This window comes from Jatropha curcas, chromosome 8 (genome assembly GCF_041381405.1).
Source record: "Jatropha curcas cultivar XTBG-Jc1 chromosome 8, XTBG_Jcur_1.0, whole genome shotgun sequence".
Lineage (NCBI taxonomy): Eukaryota > Viridiplantae > Streptophyta > Magnoliopsida > Malpighiales > Euphorbiaceae > Jatropha > Jatropha curcas.
Window position 1 is genome coordinate 1037737 of NC_143158.1, and position 16504 is coordinate 1054240.

Sequence of the window (16504 nt, forward strand, 5' to 3'; positions counted from 1 at the left end):
GTGGAATTGAAAAGAAAGAAAGAAAGAAAGAAAGAAAAGGGAAGCTGAGATTGTTAACGTGGGGACGCAAAGACAAATTGGTTAAAAACTGAAAGATTAGAAAGACCGAACCATGGGCTTAAGCGGTCCAAGCACATTGGTGCACCTTTTTCCTCACCTGTCCATATCATTGCCAGGCTTTTTCCCGACCCAACTTCCATGCTGTCTTTAACTTCCTCTCTTCTTTCAAGACAATGTCCAATTTCGTCTGTCTCCTTCTCTCTATCTGTCTCTCTCTATTTATACGCTTCACAGTTTCAATCGAGTTGACAACTCCATTCCGTTAAACCCATTTCTTCTTTTGATTTATGGAGCTTCATTTAGGTCTTTCCCTCTCTACCCAAAATCCTATTGATGCCTGTTCATTAGAGATTAGTAAGAAGCGTTGCTTTGAAGATGCCTTTGTAAAGCTAAAAGACGCTTCAAAATCTGAAGCTTTGCCTTTGCTTTTATGGAGTGGACACCCTAATGACGAAGATGATGAGAATAATAGAGCAAATAAGAGAATCTCTTGTCGCCTTAACAAGTAAGTGTATTATTTAATTTTTTATATGAAAAATTGAAACTTTATTAATTAATTTAATTCTTGAATATACAGCAAGGGTGAAGATGATGATCATGTGGTGGGTTGGCCGCCGATTAAATCGTGGCGGAAGAAGGCGCTTCACCACCAACAAAGTGGCCGTATTTTGAAAAATAGGGTGGCTGGTGGTGGTGGTGGGAAAGAAAATAACTCTATTTATGTGAAGGTGAAAATGGAAGGAGTGGCAATAGCAAGAAAAGTCGATCTTAGGCTTTTCCACTCTTATCAAACACTTACAAACTCCTTGATTAGTATGTTTTCCCAGTGTGAGTAGTACTGCTTCTTCTAATTCTACCTTATTATTAAAATTAATACTATAAATTATAAATTAATCAATTTCTTGATCTTTCGTTCTCCACAGGCCAACTTGCAGAGAAAGATAGTACTCCAAATAACTACACATTGACGTACCTAGACAAAGATGGAGACTGGCTACTTGCAGCAGACGTACCATGGCAGTACGTATAATGAATAATAATTTCCCATTTGTATTTTCACTTTTACCTTCTCTTTAAAAAAATTCTGACATTGATGGAATTTTGCAGGACTTTCACTGAGTCTGTGCAGCGTCTGGAGTTGCTGAGAAATGGTCGTTGAAAATTGCAATTATATATATATATATATATATATATATATATATCAATTAGATTATATATGTTTCTTTTGTTTTCTATTGTGACTGTAATATACTTGCTGTTGCTGTGGAATTTGATGGAATAAGTACTTGTAGAAAATGAGTGAAAGTGGTGAAGTAGAGCTTAACCTAAGCTATATACGTAGAAATATGAGAGAGAAAACGAAAATTAGCTGTTATTTAATGCAATATATTTAATCTTTTGTTACGCAAATTGGATATATTAATGTGAAAGAAGATTATTGATTTTCCATTCTTATGATATGAAAAAATGTTATTATAAAATTCTATTAATGGCTGATGATTAGAGACGGTTTACACTATTTCTTTCATCTATTAAATCATTTTTTTTTAAATTGTTCAATTACACAGTTTGAAGTTACTTGCTTGTTTTTAAATTATATGAAAATTTATTATTATAAATGACAAATAAATTAATAAAAATGCGTTTGTATTGTTTTATAATTATGGATCAAAATACAATTCATAGAAGGTACCTTCTGTCAGTTGGACAGGAATTAAGTTGTGATTAATTCTTTTTTTAGAAAATTTTACTTTACTTTTATTAATAATCAAATCGTAAAATTCGAGAGGTGGGGTGAGATGGTAGGATCCCTTCTTTCTTAGTCAAAGATATTAAATTCAAGCATTAGTTATAAAGTTTCTTTAAATAATCGAGAACGAGTACTTTGTCCCTTTAAGGTATAAAACAAAATGGAAATTGTAAATGTGAACTTACTAAATAAGAAGAATTAAATAAATATTTTAAAATATTTTAAGGTTGGGCCTTTGTAGACCGAGTTCCAACAAAATGAATCGAATGAACGAAGGCCTACTAAATTGTCTAAGAAAGCCCACAGGCCGAAGAAGGTCGTTTTTGCCGTTGAATCATGATTGAGACCGAGTTGATCCAAACCAAGCCTGCGACGCCGTTTTGCATAATTTTTTATAATGTAAGGTGATGCACTTGTGCGGTCGTCGAACGACCACGTATAAATGTAAAACAATTAATAAATATGAAACGACACGACACTACTCGCGTCAATAAATCAACAGTTCCTTTTCACTTGCAGTACGTACAAGTATATTATTTCCTAGTGCTTGAAACGCCCTTTTTTTTTTTTTTTCTCTCTTAGCTAAGCACTCAGTGAGACACAGAGAATGGACAAAGAACATCTTTTATCTGCTATTATCTGCAATTTGTCAGAATTATAGAGAAAAGGTTGAAACAACCATTTGCCGGCTTAAGACTCTGACATGTTGGTGGATCAGCTCCAAGGAGGTTTCTGCATTTTTTTTTTAATAAATTCTCTTTCGCTAATCACCCACACCCGATTTGTGTTGCCATGGAAATAAATTGGACGAGTCAACGAGAAAGTACAGGGTCCATGAAGCATTTACAAGCCCCTAGGCACTCACTATCTGTTTGTGTTGATGCATCGCAGAGAAAGAGACACGGAGAATGGATATAAAAATGTCCTTTTCTGCTAATATCTTAAGCATGGACTCTAACTTGATTCCCACCATTCGATTTCTAGTGCCAAATGAAACGGTCAAAAGCATAGGAGAAAAGTCTATGCCACTTGCAATAGTTTTGTTCATACGTCACTATCACTACTCTTTACTTTAAAAGCATGGTCAAAATAATACTTTTGAGAAATTACATCTTTATTTTTTAAAACCAGAAAACTTGGACTTCAATGGCTCTATTTTGTTGCTTGTTCTTGTACTGGATCCATACCTTCAATAAATCACAATTTAAAATTCCTTATTTGCGCTTTGTCTTGTTATCTATAAATTTGTAGCCGTCCTCGCCCTCTCTGTGTTTGAGAGTGCTCTTTGCTGCTGTTCAGTAAGATGAGGTTCTTGAGCTTCTGTTTTTTTATTATTTGGGTTCTTCAGGTTGCTTTTGCGCAGCCCACCACCGATCCTAGTGAAGGTCTCTCTACTTTTTTGATTTTTGAATAAATCAAACACCTTTTATGCTTTTTTGTACTGTAAAATTTAAACGGTTATCTTATCTGTCTTGTTCAGTGAATGCACTCAATAAGATGATAGATTACTGGAACTTGAGGGGCAAATTGAATATTACTACTGATCCTTGCGTCCAAAATGCAACTTGGTCCAATGAAAATGCTAATCCAAGAGTTCATTGTGACTGCATTGGCAACACCTGCCACATAACTCACCTGTCAGTCCATATATAATCACCAAATTTCTACCTTTGCTATTTCTTAGCTATAATGGTTTGTTGATGCTAAGTATTTTGTTCTCTTTCCTACGTAATTCAGGAAGATTTATGCTTTGGATATTTCTGGTGAGATACCCAGTGAACTGTTTATGCTTAAGGAGCTAATGGATTTGTAAGACTCCAAATTTCCTTAGAATTCTCATTTCACCATTTTAATTTTATTACTGATACATAAAAATACTGAATTACGTTGCAGGAATCTGGGTCAAAATGTATTGAATGGGTCTATCCCTCCTGAAATTGGACAGTTATCAAATATGCAATACCTGTAAATGTCTAACAAGCTTCACGTGATAGTGTATTCTGAGTTTTTTCTTCTTTTAACTTCATGCTAAGAAATTTCCGGTCAATGTTTAGATTTTCTTAAATTTCCTCTGTATATTTGACAATGGAACAGCAGCCTAGGCATCAATAATCTCACAGGTCTGGTGCCTTCAGAGCTTGGAAATCTGACCAAGTTGCTTTCTCTGTTAAGTGCTGTTTGCAATTTTTCAGATATCTTTCTGTTTATATGTTAATATTAATCTTTAATTGGTCTTCGGAGTCAATACTAATTTTCTGGTTTCCTTTCATTTCACAGAAGTTTTAGCTCAAACAATTTCCTTGGACCATTACCCAAAACCCTGGGAAGCTTGACCTCCTTACAGCAATTGTAAGTTGTATACTTGTATTGTATGAAATCTGAAGTCATGGTACCTTTAACAGATCTTTATTTTTACTACTGCCTCTACATGGACACCTACTAATGGGGCCCTTTAAGAAGACTATAAAGGCAATCGATTGTTTTGACTGATTGATGCCAAATTTGGTTAAATCTGGATTTAAAAAGTTTCCCGGATGGGAACCGCTTAACTGCATGCCACTATTACCTTGTTTGTCATTGCACCTTTGAGAACAATACGCATGTGGCAGAGATGTTAGCTTTGTATCTTCCTGCTATTTTAAAGCATCATTCATGTCTTTTTTGGAAGGTTGCTCGGTGTAATTTTAAAGTTACTCCAGTTGTCATATAGAGGTCATGGATTTGAGCCAAAAAAACAGCCTCTCTGCAATAGCGTGGGGAGGCTGCATACATTAGCCCTCTTCAGAACTCACGAATGTGGAATACTTCGTGCACTTGGTCATCCTGTGCATGTTTTTTATTTTTCTTTTCTTGCTGTCCAATCTGACCAACAACTGTTTGCACTTCCATTTCAGGTATATTGATAGCAGCGGAGTAAGTGGACCAATACCACAAGAATTTGCAAAATTGAAATCCCTTCAGATTCTGTACTTTCCTGTAGATCATTGAACACTGTTTTTGACAGCTGAATTTTATATAATGAGGTCATAATCTTTTTTTTTTTTTTTTGGGTGGACCTGTTCTTTGTTACAGCTGGGCATCTGATAATCCCTTTACCGGAAAGCTTCCAGACTTTTTTGGGACTCTTACAGAACTTAGGGTCTTGTATGCGTGATCTCTCTTAAGCTACACTGCTCTGGTTTTATAAATATATCATTTGTTTTAATTAATTGTGGTGCATGTATGAACTGTTGAATTTTCTCACCTACAGGCGAATTCAAGGTACAAAGCTTGAAGGTCCAATCCCTAGCAGTTTTAGTGCTCTTAACAAACTGGAAGACCTGTAAGTCTATTTAAATTAGGAGTAAAGTTTTTTTGCATCATATCATATGCTATTGTCCTGAAATAATGATAGCTCCTAAATCAGTTCTGCTATACTGCTGGATGTCTGTGGCCTTTTTTCTTTCCACTTGTTCCCTCCATTTGTTCATATTAATTTGACAGTAGGTACTACATGAGAGTATCTTTGACGTCAGTCTGTTCCTTACAGGAGAATTGGTGATCTTAGCGGTGAAGATTCTTCTCTTGAGTTCTTGAAAAATCAAACAAATTTATCCATATTGTAAGATTTTCTACTTAATTTCTGAAAGCATTCTTTTTTTTTTTTTTTCAAAAACATTTTTCTTGTATTAGGCTAGGTGAATGCCATTGTCCATTTTGGTTGCAGGATCTTGCGGAACTCTCTAATTTCAGGACAAATTCCAGAACAACTTGGAACTTTTTCCCAGTTGAAACTACTGTAAGTACCTTTGACATTAAAGTTACGTTTTCTGGACATTGATATGCTTCTTTTTTGTTTCAAAAATATCTATTTTCTAATTTTGACTTCCAGTCACTAGCCTAATTTCTATAAAGCTAAAAGATTTTCAGCATTTCTTTTCATTTTCTGAATTTTATCTGGTTGCTGTCTGGATGATATTGTTATGACAGGGACTTGAGTTTCAACAAGTTGACAGGTCCAATTCCAGATTCATTTCAAGATTTAACTGCCCTACAATATATGTAAGTTTTAGTTTTACTGCTTAATGCTACTTCTATTGTAATGCTGCAAGTAATAATTCTGAGTCGTCAACTAATTACACTCTGTTTGCTTATGCTGAACTACACGCCATCTGAAATGTGGCAAGGAAAGAGTATCTCTCTTTTTCCCCTGATAATTCCTTCTTGTACTTGTCAGGAAATTTTATATGTTTTCATAGCCTGTGATTGCTTACAAAAACAATTATGTCTCAGGTATCTTGGGAATAACAACTTGAATGGGGAGCTACCTGCAAATATCATAGGTCCACAGCTTATTGCAATGTAAGTGATCCTTCCTTCGGTATTCCTTTTTTGTTCAGATATTCAATTTTATTAGTGTACGCATGATCATGTGGTACATACTATCTTATATACATTTTATTTGAAGTTGAAATCAATCAAGTCATGTCAATTGTGGACCAAATTTATCATTGTTATTCAAACAAAGCCGCTTGAAAATGAACGGTGGTAATGTAATTACTATGATGGTTCATGGTATTTGCAATGTGAATTATGATAAGTTGCATTCTAACCATATGGCCAAATTTTAATTGATTGTTTCATGGCAGAGATGTCTCATTCAATCCTCTTTCTGGAAATTTGCCACAAAATCTTACCAAAGTTGTACCATCTACGTAAGTAAATCTTTGCTGCCTCCTCTTCCCAAGCCACTGGTGTGGTATTAGCTACACGGTGGCAGTATTTATGTATTCTCAAATATTTTATGAAAGTGGTCATACTGTAATGACTTTGTTTTATTCTTCAGGATTGTTGTTGGGACATCCATTAATGCAAATGGCTTGCAGGACAAGTAAGATTGCTCGCATAATTTATTGATATAAATATACACAGACGACTCTTCTAGAATTTCTTAACCTGATGCAGTGAATCCTTTTCTTTGTTACTTTGGATCACTCCTATTTTTCTTTAACCAAATGAATTATAATGGAAGCAGCAAGGTTTCTGGGATGCTGCAATGCGTTCAAGATGATTTAAAATGCAACAACAAACTTCCATCCTGTATGTAAAGCCGTCAGAACTTCTGTAATTCTAAGATAAAAACTTCCTTTAAAATATGTTCACCAAAGTTTGAGATTGTTATTCTTGTAAAGCTGATCTTCCGATTGTAAAAGCCCTGCTACTTCTATTGCAGCCACATTCTCCATCAAGTGTGGAGGCCCTAGCCAAACGTCTGCATCTGGCATTGAATATAATGATGATTCTGAAATGCTGGGAGCTGCAACACTTCTCACAAGCTCTAACAATATGTGGGCTGTGAGCAATGTTGGGAATTTCATCTCCAATCCTGCACCTAAATATATAGCACAGACAGATTCTCAAATCACAGTAACTTTGGAATCTGAGCTCTATAAGACAGCAAGGATATCAGCAAGCTCACTGAGGTACTATGGTCTTGGGTTAAAGAATGGGAGATACAACGTTGAGCTTCACTTTGCAGAGATAGTAATGGATGACATATCTCAGTCTTGGAAGGGTCTTGGGAGGCGCATCTTTGACGTTTACATTCAGGTATGTTGAAAACTTCAAACTCTTTGTAACACAATGGAAAGTCAGTGTACATCTAACCCTGTCTCTTCTTCTTTGCCTCTCGTATCTAAAAGCACTAATAAGGATTGTGTACGTAGGGGAAGAAAGTTCTCCAGGACTTTAACATTCAAAAAGAAGCTGGCGGATCCAAAAGAGCTTTGGTTAGAACCTTCGAGGCAAATGTGACAAATACCGTCATGGTCATTCACTTTTTTTGGGCTGGGAAAGGGACTTGTTGCATACCGTTACAGAGCACATATGGACCTTTAGTGTCAGCAATTCATGTTTCTCAAGGTTTGTCACAGTCATGCAGTATCTCATATTTTTAGCTTCTGGGTTGCAGTTTCTTTGATTATTAATCAAGTTCATATATGTATATATATACATATGTATATTTTTTCAGTCTCTGATGGTACAGACTCTTCCAAGCGAGACAAGAAGCATGTAGGAAAAGTTGTTGGGATTGCAGTAGGATGTGCAGCTGCGCTTGTGATCATCATCTGTTCTGTAGTATATCTATGGCGGATAAGGGATTCTCACAAACACATCCAAATTCTCAGAGATCCACTTGGGAAATAATAAATTTATATAATTGTGGTTTTTGGCTTTCAAGAGAAAAGTTTTCTAAATAGAAGTTCTTGTTTATTTACTCTGGTGATCTGATGCTTCCTAACATAATTGGAAGGTTGGGATCAATGATGCTCTGTAAAATGTAAGGATGACATATGAAGAATTGTATGTTAGAATTGTAAAGATAATAAAAGTTTGGTTTCAGTGGCCCTTTCTACTGCTTCTTATATTTAGATGGTTGTGGGTATTTTTGTGGCAAACTTTAAGGTAGGGATTGTGATGCGCTTTGAAAGAATTTATTGTTGTGCATCCCAAAGAATAATTAATATGCATTTGTCGGCAGGAAATGAATGAACTGTAAAAAGTATTTGAGGGAAAAAATAAAAATATCATAAATCGATCACGGTGGGACTCGAACCCACAATCTCCCGCTCCGGAGGCGAGCGCCTTATCCATTAGGCCACGCGATCACAGTGTTATTTGAAGTCTAATAACTAATCATCACATTTTTCAGCTTTCAACAGGAAAGTACTATAATTAGGTTAGCAATAAAAAGAAATAAATAGTTTGAATATATTTATTTATTTATTTTTTAACTTGTAGATTGCGTTAATTCCACCAAACATCACCAACTTGTTTTTGAGGTTAATAGTTAAGAACTAGGGGATTATATTTGATTTTTAAATTTTAATTTTATTTATTGCATAACTAAATGCTTTTTAAAATTTGGAGTGTCAATAGACAAAATCAATATTTAAACGAAAAAATTAACAAACTATATAACATATGTTTTAAAAAGAGAGCAAAGTATAAAATTGTGCAAGTGATTTGAGAAAAACTATAAAGTGAAGATTCAATTTTTAAAATAATTTTTTTTAGAAAAAAGAAAATACGCCATTGAATTAATGAATTTAAAGTGAGAATAACATTGAATTGCAATAATTAATTTGCAATATTGACTGATTATCTAATGGATTCAGTGTTTATTATGATTTACTAATATAGGAAATCAGGCTTTAATGATATATTATAATTTAAAATAATGGCTTTTTTTCTAGATTTGCCTTTGTAGAAATTCCTATTAAAATGGATTAATGGATTAATAATTAGTTTACTAATTTAATACACCATAAAAACACTTCCATCACAGCAAATGGTTTTTTTTTTTTTCCAAAGTTGCCCATTCGTCCGCTGTCCTTCGTCTGTGGGACCAAGCGACCGGATCAACCTCCACACCGATTGCCCAAACTGGCAAACGCACAGTCATCATCACCGTAGACCGTACGCGTACCATGGTAATTAAAATAATCCCACACGCATATTATTGAAATTTGAAACCAGGCTCACCTCCTCTTCTCTTCTGTCCGTTTTGACTCCAATTGCACATTGAAAGATGCTTTATCTCAGACAAAGCACACGCCCCCGACACTTCCGGTAATATAGCTGTTTCTCTCTCATTTCCAGATCTCTGATCATATCAACGGTTTCAATATCTCCACGTGTAATCCGGATCCCAACCCAGTATTTAAATCTACTTTTTTTTTCTTCCTTTGATATGTCTTCTCCATTTTTACACATTTCCAACACCAACGGAGAAAATCTAGAGAGAGAATAAAACGGCTGCCGTTTTCGGTCTACCGGTCTTCTTCTTTCCTAGTCCATTTCTGTTGAAGGAATTAACAGATCCGACAACATTCTGTCCAACCGGAAATTCTTCTTACCAGATCTATAACAACCTTAAAACAGAAAACGGTAAGGATAATCTCCAAACTTCACTAACCATAATTAGAGTAACTAACATGACTTGATTACAACTGAATTGCATTGATTCTTACATCTACGCTCAATAATACAGTGGTAAAGCTTTAGATCGAGGGGGATTTTGGTTCAATCGAACGGTCGAAATGGCGCCGAGCACAATCCGCAAAGCTATCGGGACCGTTAAGGATCAAACAAGTATTGGCATAGCCAAGGTGGCAAGTAACATGGCACCGGAGCTAGAAGTGGCGATAGTGAAGGCGACGAGCCACGACGATGATCCGGCGAATGAGAAATACATAAGAGAGATCTTGAACTTGACATCGTATTCTCGTGGATACGTGCACGCCTGTGTGGCGGCGGTGTCGAAGCGGCTGGGGAAGACGAGGGACTGGATTGTGGCGCTCAAGGCGCTGATGCTGATTCACAGGCTGTTAAACGATGGAGATCCATTGTTTCAAGAAGAAATACTGTATGCTACAAGGAGGGGAACTAGGCTTTTGAATATGTCTGATTTTCGAGATGAGGCCCACTCGAGTTCGTGGGATCATTCTGCCTTCGTAAGGACTTATGCCATGTATTTAGATCAGAGACTTGAATTGGTGCTTTTTGACCGGAAAGGCGGCAGTGCCCGTGGTGAAATTGAAAGATATGGTGCTAGAGGTGATTTGGACTGGAAAGGCGGCAGTGCCCATGGTGAAATTGAGAGATATGGAGCCAGAGGTGATTTTAGATCACCACCACCGAGACCATACGAGTACAATGATTATGGCGACTATAGGGGTGAAAGTGGACATGGAGGTCCTGGAATGACTAGGAGGACGAGGTCATTTGGAGATATGAGTGAAGCGGTCGGAAGAGATGGTGGAGAAGGGCGAGAGGAAAGAAGGGCAGTTACTCCATTGAGGGAAATGAAACCTGAGAGAATTTTTGGCAAGATGGCTCATTTGCAGAGGTTATTGGATAGGTTCTTGTCATGTCGGCCTACTGGATTAGCCAAGAACAGCAGAATGATACTAATTGCGCTTTATCCAGTTGTGAGGGAGAGTTTTCAGTTGTATGCAGATATATGTGAGGTTTTGGCTGTTTTGTTGGACAAATTCTTTGACATGGAGTATCCAGATTGTGTGAAGGCCTTTGATGCTTATGCCAGTGCAGGGAAACAGATTGATGAGCTAATTATATTTTATAATTGGTGTAAGGATACTGGTGTGGCTAGATCCTCAGAGTATCCAGATGTGCAGAAGATTACTAGTAAATTGTTGGAAACTTTGGAGGAGTTTGTCAGGGATAGGGCCAAGCGGCCCAAGAGCCCTGAGAGGAAAGAGGAGGCTCCTCCTGTGGCTCAAGAGGAAGAGCCTGTACCTGATATGAACGAAATTAAGGCATTGCCTCCGCCTGAGAATTACACTCCTCCTCCCCCTCCTGAGCCAGAGCCTACACCTCAGCAACCGCAGGTTGCTGAAGATTTGGTGAATTTGAGGGACGATGTTGTCTCTGCAGATGATCAAGGAAATAGATTGGCATTGGCTTTGTTTGCTGGGCCACCTGCTAATAATGGAAATGGATCATGGGAAGCATTTCCATCTAACGGGGAGCCTCAAGTGACCTCAGCTTGGCAGACTCCAGCTGCCGAACCAGGTAAGGCAGATTGGGAATTGGCATTGGTCGAGTCGGCTAGCAATTTATCTAAGCAAAAGGCAACATTGGGTGGTGGCTTTGATCCATTGTTGTTAAGTGGCATGTATGATCAAGGAACTGTGAGACAACACGTTAGTACTACACAATTGAGTGGAGGTAGTGCTAGCAGTGTGGCATTGCCAGCGGTAGGGAAGAGTGCAACGCCTGTTTTGGCTCTCCCAGCTCCAGATGGAACAGTTCAGACTGTTAATCAGGATCCTTTTGCTGCTTCTTTGAGCATTCCACCTCCTTCATACGTGCAAATGTCTGATATGGAGAAAAAACAACACTTGCTTGTCCAGGAGCAGCAAGTATGGCAGCAATATGCAAAGGATGGAATGCAAGGCCAAGCTAGTTTGGCCAAGATCAATGGCAATGGATACTACACTGCCGGACCGGGGCCAATGCCAATGATGCCTTATGGAATGCCACCAGTCAATGGAATGGGGCCACCGGCCGGGTATTACTATACCCCTTACTGATTTTTTTTTTTTTTTTTTTTTTTTTTTTTTTCCGTTCATCTATAGAACTGCTCTTTGTTCATGTTATGTTTATCTTTTTAGTGTTGTTTTTCCCAATCGCTTATGATGTTATTTTCTGCAATTTTTGCACAAATTAAATGGGGTTGAGAGGGAGAGGCAGAAGGAGAGACTGAATTCTATAAACTAATGATTGTGGGGCATTTTGATGTATGGGAGACCTGTATGTAATTCAAATCATGGCATCTCGTTGTGCTTTGTAATATTAGCATTTTTCTTTGATATCTTTATGTTGAACTTTAATACTTTTCTTTGTTTAAGAGCATAAATTTGATTAGAAATTGTAACTCACTTGGATTAATTGTGGAAAATACTTGTCCTTGAATTTACTTTTCTTTCTTTTTCAAACTAACTAGTTACTTTAGTACGAAGGCCTGTATAATACCCTTAGTTGTGCCTTGATGAATTTTATTTAAAGATAGAGAAGGTAGGCTGTAAGCTTCATAGCATGCTAATTGATGTTCTTTTCTTGGTTTCAAGGTCGTTTTCGAAAGGGAAAAATTCTCAATTTATATTCCCCACTAAAAGTTTGGTGTTGGTAAGGCTTGATTCATTTAGTAGTTACTTGACCTAAATACCTTATACTATTAAAGATATTACTTAGTTGTTTGAGAAAGCAGGCAATATAGGGAAAAGTAGATGTTTTTATAAATTGATGTTGAATTTCTTGTTCAGAATGTAAAAGGAAACAAATCTAGGAAAAAGACACATTCAAAACCATCAAATATCACTACAAAACAACATGGTATGAATGTGGTTCAAGTAGTTGGCTTGTCATAGATAGAAAAGCCAGCGTCAATAACAATGTAAGTTTTAGATCAAAGCAGATTGAAATTGGCGAGTAATCAAGCAAAAGGCCAACTGAGTAATGATAAAACATTATAAGCTATGTATTCATCTTCTATTATAAAGTTGCATGATCCAAATTCTTATATGAGAAGCAAATGGATGATCTTGTCCATGTAAAGCTAGAAACTTCCTTTCATCTTCATTGATTCTCCACTTAGGATATGTTGGTGCAGGAATTAAAGAATCCATAATCCTGTACTTAATTATTCTTTCTAAAGAATGGCATTGGATACCATCTATCTTTTTCTTTAAGCCCCATTATCTGTTTTCTAAATTCCTTGACCTGTAATTTCTTTTTCTTTTGTCGTCATGATTGAGCAGCCTTGAATTGGGTGGTAGGCGGTGGTTCACCAAAAAATTAGAGGTGGCCACATGGACCACAGCAATTAGAACTACTTTATAAGGATCACCTTTCCTGTTAAGACGAGACCCAAATGGATCCGGGTTCGGATCCATCAGATCGTGGGAATGGATGGTCTGTATTAATTAGTAGAGGCATAATCAATAAATACATTGAAAAGAACTTGATTGTCTTCTTTTGTGGTTTGTTGAAAACAACTTTTACATGAAACTATGTCCACAGATTTCGCGCAACCCATTAACAGCTTTAGCAACAATGACCCACACTCTTCCTTTTTTCTCTCTCTCTCTCTCTCCCTCTTCTTCCCTGTTTTCGTTTGAAAAATACAATTCACAACTAACAAGATATCATTGTTGTCGTTAAATGCGAAGAGAGTGGAACCCCAGGCTGAGGTACAGTTGTCGTCTACCTTGCACGCCCACCCTGAGTGGTTTCTTTAGGTTCGGTTAATTATCAGATATTTGAAAAAAAAAAAAAATCTACCTTTTTTGTGCAGCTGCGTTGAGGACAAAGTAGCTGAAATATGAGTAATTAGTCAATTGCATAATTACAGTATACCTAACCTAAGATTTATGTCAATCTGGGAATGGAGATATCAACTGCTAAGCAAATCACCGGTTCTGCCAATTCGCATTGACCAGTCCTTTGTCCTCTTGTTCCCAATCGATTAGATCAACACTAATAATTAAAATAAATTTTTATTGACTTGCACCCTATACATCGGGGGTGTAGGCAAGGAATTTCCGACGGGATTGTACATTTGTGGCACTCTCGGCAGATGGGCCAGAGAAATATTGGTGAATGTGGCCCGATAAAAGAAAACAAACTCAGAACTTTTATTCCAATTGACACATAACACAACACAAAATTCTGATTCAAATGCCCAAAAATCTTCTCGCAATCCTAAGCCCAAGTCCCACATGAAACAGGATCTCTATTGCAAGGATTTTAATTTTGGCTTTTTATTCTACTGTCCGGTCCAGGCTAAGCCTACAAAATCAAAGGACAAACAACTAAGTACATTACAGTTTGACCATTGGGTTGCAAGAATAATAACCTAACACCTCCCATACAGTAAAATAACTTCTCACTCCAGTAAAAATAAACCACTTGATCTCCTCCACCGACCCTTTTTTGTCTTTATACATTAAGGACTCATTTCCTGTCGTTTAGTGAAAAAAAAGGAAAAAAAAAACAAAGCTTTCATTTTCATGCTTCTGTATGTTATTACATCATACACACGAGATTAAAAAAATACAAAGTAAAAACTGAATTTATCTTTCTATACAGTTGCCGCCTTCAGACTAAACCCCCCCACTATGATTTACATTTTACAACAATGCCATTTATCATTGCTCTACATTCTTCTAATCTTTTAAGATGGCCTCCTTCGCAATACTCATCAATGGTTGGATCGAGTCGGGAGAGAATTTTCTAGCGAACAAGAATGGGTCATGTCGTCGCCTCACAGACGAATCTGAGCCGTTCCGACCCTCATCATCACCATACCTAGGCCTGCTGTTTCTCAAAGCCACTATTAGATCTGACCCCACATCGCTCGCCTCGTACATGCGTGGGTGTCCGTCAAAGCTATCCCTCCAATCCACGTGTGTCAACGTGGCAGAAACTGACCCTCGTGGGTCCTTCATGTGGATAAGGGTAGGAAAGTAATTCTCCTCCGGATAACACGCGTCCTCTACTACGCACGTCTTATTGAATTTAGCCCATATCATCTGGTCACCAACGACGACCCTCGCGTGCTCACGTGACAACACCCAAAATTGGGACCCAATCCGAAAATCCTCTAGCTTCACCTCCGGTAGCATCGCGTCTGGACCACGCGCCGCCCATCTGTCGTACGCCCAACTCTCGTTTCTGAGTATCTCGATGAAGCTCTTCTTGGATCGAGCCAACGTTTTGTAGGTGAAATTAAAAGAGTGCAAGGGAATGCAAGATGGTGACAGGAGAGCAAACATGGCATTTGAAGGATCGTGGACGAGCGCATGTGCAAGTAAACGACGCGCCGCCGAGGCGAGAGTAGGGGTGAACCGTTTCGCAGGTTCGGAGTGAATAACTCGGTTAGCGAACATGCCTGAGAACGGCGGGTCGTACTTATAACTCGGATCCGCATGGATATAGATGTTAAATAGTTGTTTGGGAGCTTGGTCAAAGTAAAGTTCCCATAGCGGAGCAAAGTGGAGGGGTGTGGTGGTGAGAAACAGGAATGCTATTTTCTTCCGACGAACGGGTCTCGGATTTATTCCGGCTGCAAGTCGGAAAAGCGATTCGTCGTCTTGCGGGGGAGGAGGGCGAGGCGGTCGTGGAAGTGAAATGATGGTTTTGATTTTCAGTTTCTGATAGTTCTTGGTGGTGGATGCGGTGGTTGTGGCGGTGGTGGTGGGGCTAGTAATAGTGAAAATTACGGCTAAGGGCAAACAGAGGAGCAGAGCACAGAGAAGAGAGAGTGGAGTTGGAGACAACATGTTTTAATTTTTTTTTTTTTTTCAAAATATTTTTCCGTTCTTCTGCTGAGAAAAAACATAGTATGAGTGACTGATTTAGAGAGATAAAAAGTAGGATTTGGTGATATGCCAAATCAACGGCGGAGATAACCTAATCAACCATATAATACAAAGCAAAACGGTTAAAGCTTCTTTTAAGACAAAAATTTTCAAAAATTAAATTCTAATCCATTTTATAATTTCGAATTAGAGAAGATATTTTTATTTTGGCGTTTCAGGTAAGTGGAGACTATTTGAAAATAGTGGGGTTGAATATGATGCGAAAATGCAAACGTGGCAAGCATGCAAATTAAAGAGGACCTATGGCTATAAATTGATGTTCAGAAAATCAGAATACCTGATGGTCTTGGGCCGGACGGATTGTCATGTGCATTCGGACCCAATAAACCAGCTTTTACGAACCAGATCGAGTCTTTATTGTATCCAGCCAATTAGAGCCAGGTTCGAGTAATATATAAAAATTTCGTTGTCATTGTTGGATGCTAAAGGAGAAGAAAAGAACAGCCAAATGGGTTTTACCTCCCTACAGATTTTCTATCAGCAACTTTATTTTACAGGAATGAATTATGCAGGGCACATCCAAAAAAGGAAGAACATCCAAATAGTGCCAGCGAGCATGCTTCCCACTCTTACTATCCACCCAATCTCATGCCTGTGCTGTCCTCTCTGATGTTTTGGTTAATTACTATTGTGCTGTTTTACCTTTTATTTTCAATTTGAGTAGTTCCTTCAATCTCTTTCCTTCTGTGTCGTGTCTCCTTTCCTTTCCTCCAGCAAGTGATTGTCCTTTTCAATCAACTCCAACCAT

General features: G+C 37.7%; 4 protein-coding genes and 1 non-coding gene across 5 annotated transcripts; 3 read left to right on the forward strand and 2 right to left on the reverse strand.

Moving 5' to 3' along the window:
- The first annotated feature begins 237 nt into the window (after positions 1–237).
- On the forward strand, positions 238–1509 carry IAA29 (indole-3-acetic acid inducible 29). The gene is made up of 4 exons (XM_020680982.3): positions 238–565; positions 638–888; positions 984–1080; positions 1168–1509. Exons 1-4 carry the CDS (start codon positions 348–350, stop codon positions 1217–1219), a joined length of 618 nt encoding a protein of 205 aa, XP_020536641.1. The 5' UTR covers positions 238–347; the 3' UTR covers positions 1220–1509.
- A 1404-nt stretch (positions 1510–2913) lies between these two features.
- On the forward strand, positions 2914–8209 carry LOC110008599 (uncharacterized). Its single transcript, XM_020680980.3, has 19 exons — positions 2914–3195; positions 3291–3447; positions 3548–3619; positions 3704–3775; positions 3905–3976; positions 4088–4159; positions 4705–4776; positions 4883–4954; positions 5061–5132; positions 5340–5411; positions 5517–5588; positions 5780–5851; positions 6083–6151; positions 6439–6504; positions 6636–6680; positions 6825–6889; positions 7023–7399; positions 7516–7711; positions 7821–8209. The coding sequence occupies exons 1-19, from the start codon at positions 3114–3116 to the stop codon at positions 7994–7996; spliced, it is 1953 nt and encodes a 650-aa protein (XP_020536639.1). The 5' UTR covers positions 2914–3113; the 3' UTR covers positions 7997–8209.
- A 175-nt stretch (positions 8210–8384) lies between these two features.
- Positions 8385–8457, reverse strand: TRNAR-CCG (transfer RNA arginine (anticodon CCG)). The gene has a single exon. It is a non-coding gene; the product is annotated as a tRNA-Arg (tRNA).
- Positions 8458–9319: 862 nt separating this feature from the next.
- LOC105637630 (ENTH/ANTH/VHS superfamily protein) lies at positions 9320–12188 on the forward strand. The gene is made up of 2 exons (XM_012221163.4): positions 9320–9739; positions 9843–12188. The coding sequence occupies exon 2, from the start codon at positions 9892–9894 to the stop codon at positions 11905–11907; it is 2016 nt and encodes a 671-aa protein (XP_012076553.1). The 5' UTR covers positions 9320–9739; positions 9843–9891; the 3' UTR covers positions 11908–12188.
- A 2170-nt stretch (positions 12189–14358) lies between these two features.
- LOC105637631 (Core-2/I-branching beta-1,6-N-acetylglucosaminyltransferase family protein) lies at positions 14359–16440 on the reverse strand. Its single transcript, XM_012221164.4, has one exon. It carries the CDS (start codon positions 15655–15657, stop codon positions 14542–14544), a length of 1116 nt encoding a protein of 371 aa, XP_012076554.1. The 5' UTR covers positions 15658–16440; the 3' UTR covers positions 14359–14541.
- Between the last annotated feature and the right edge of the window lie 64 nt (positions 16441–16504).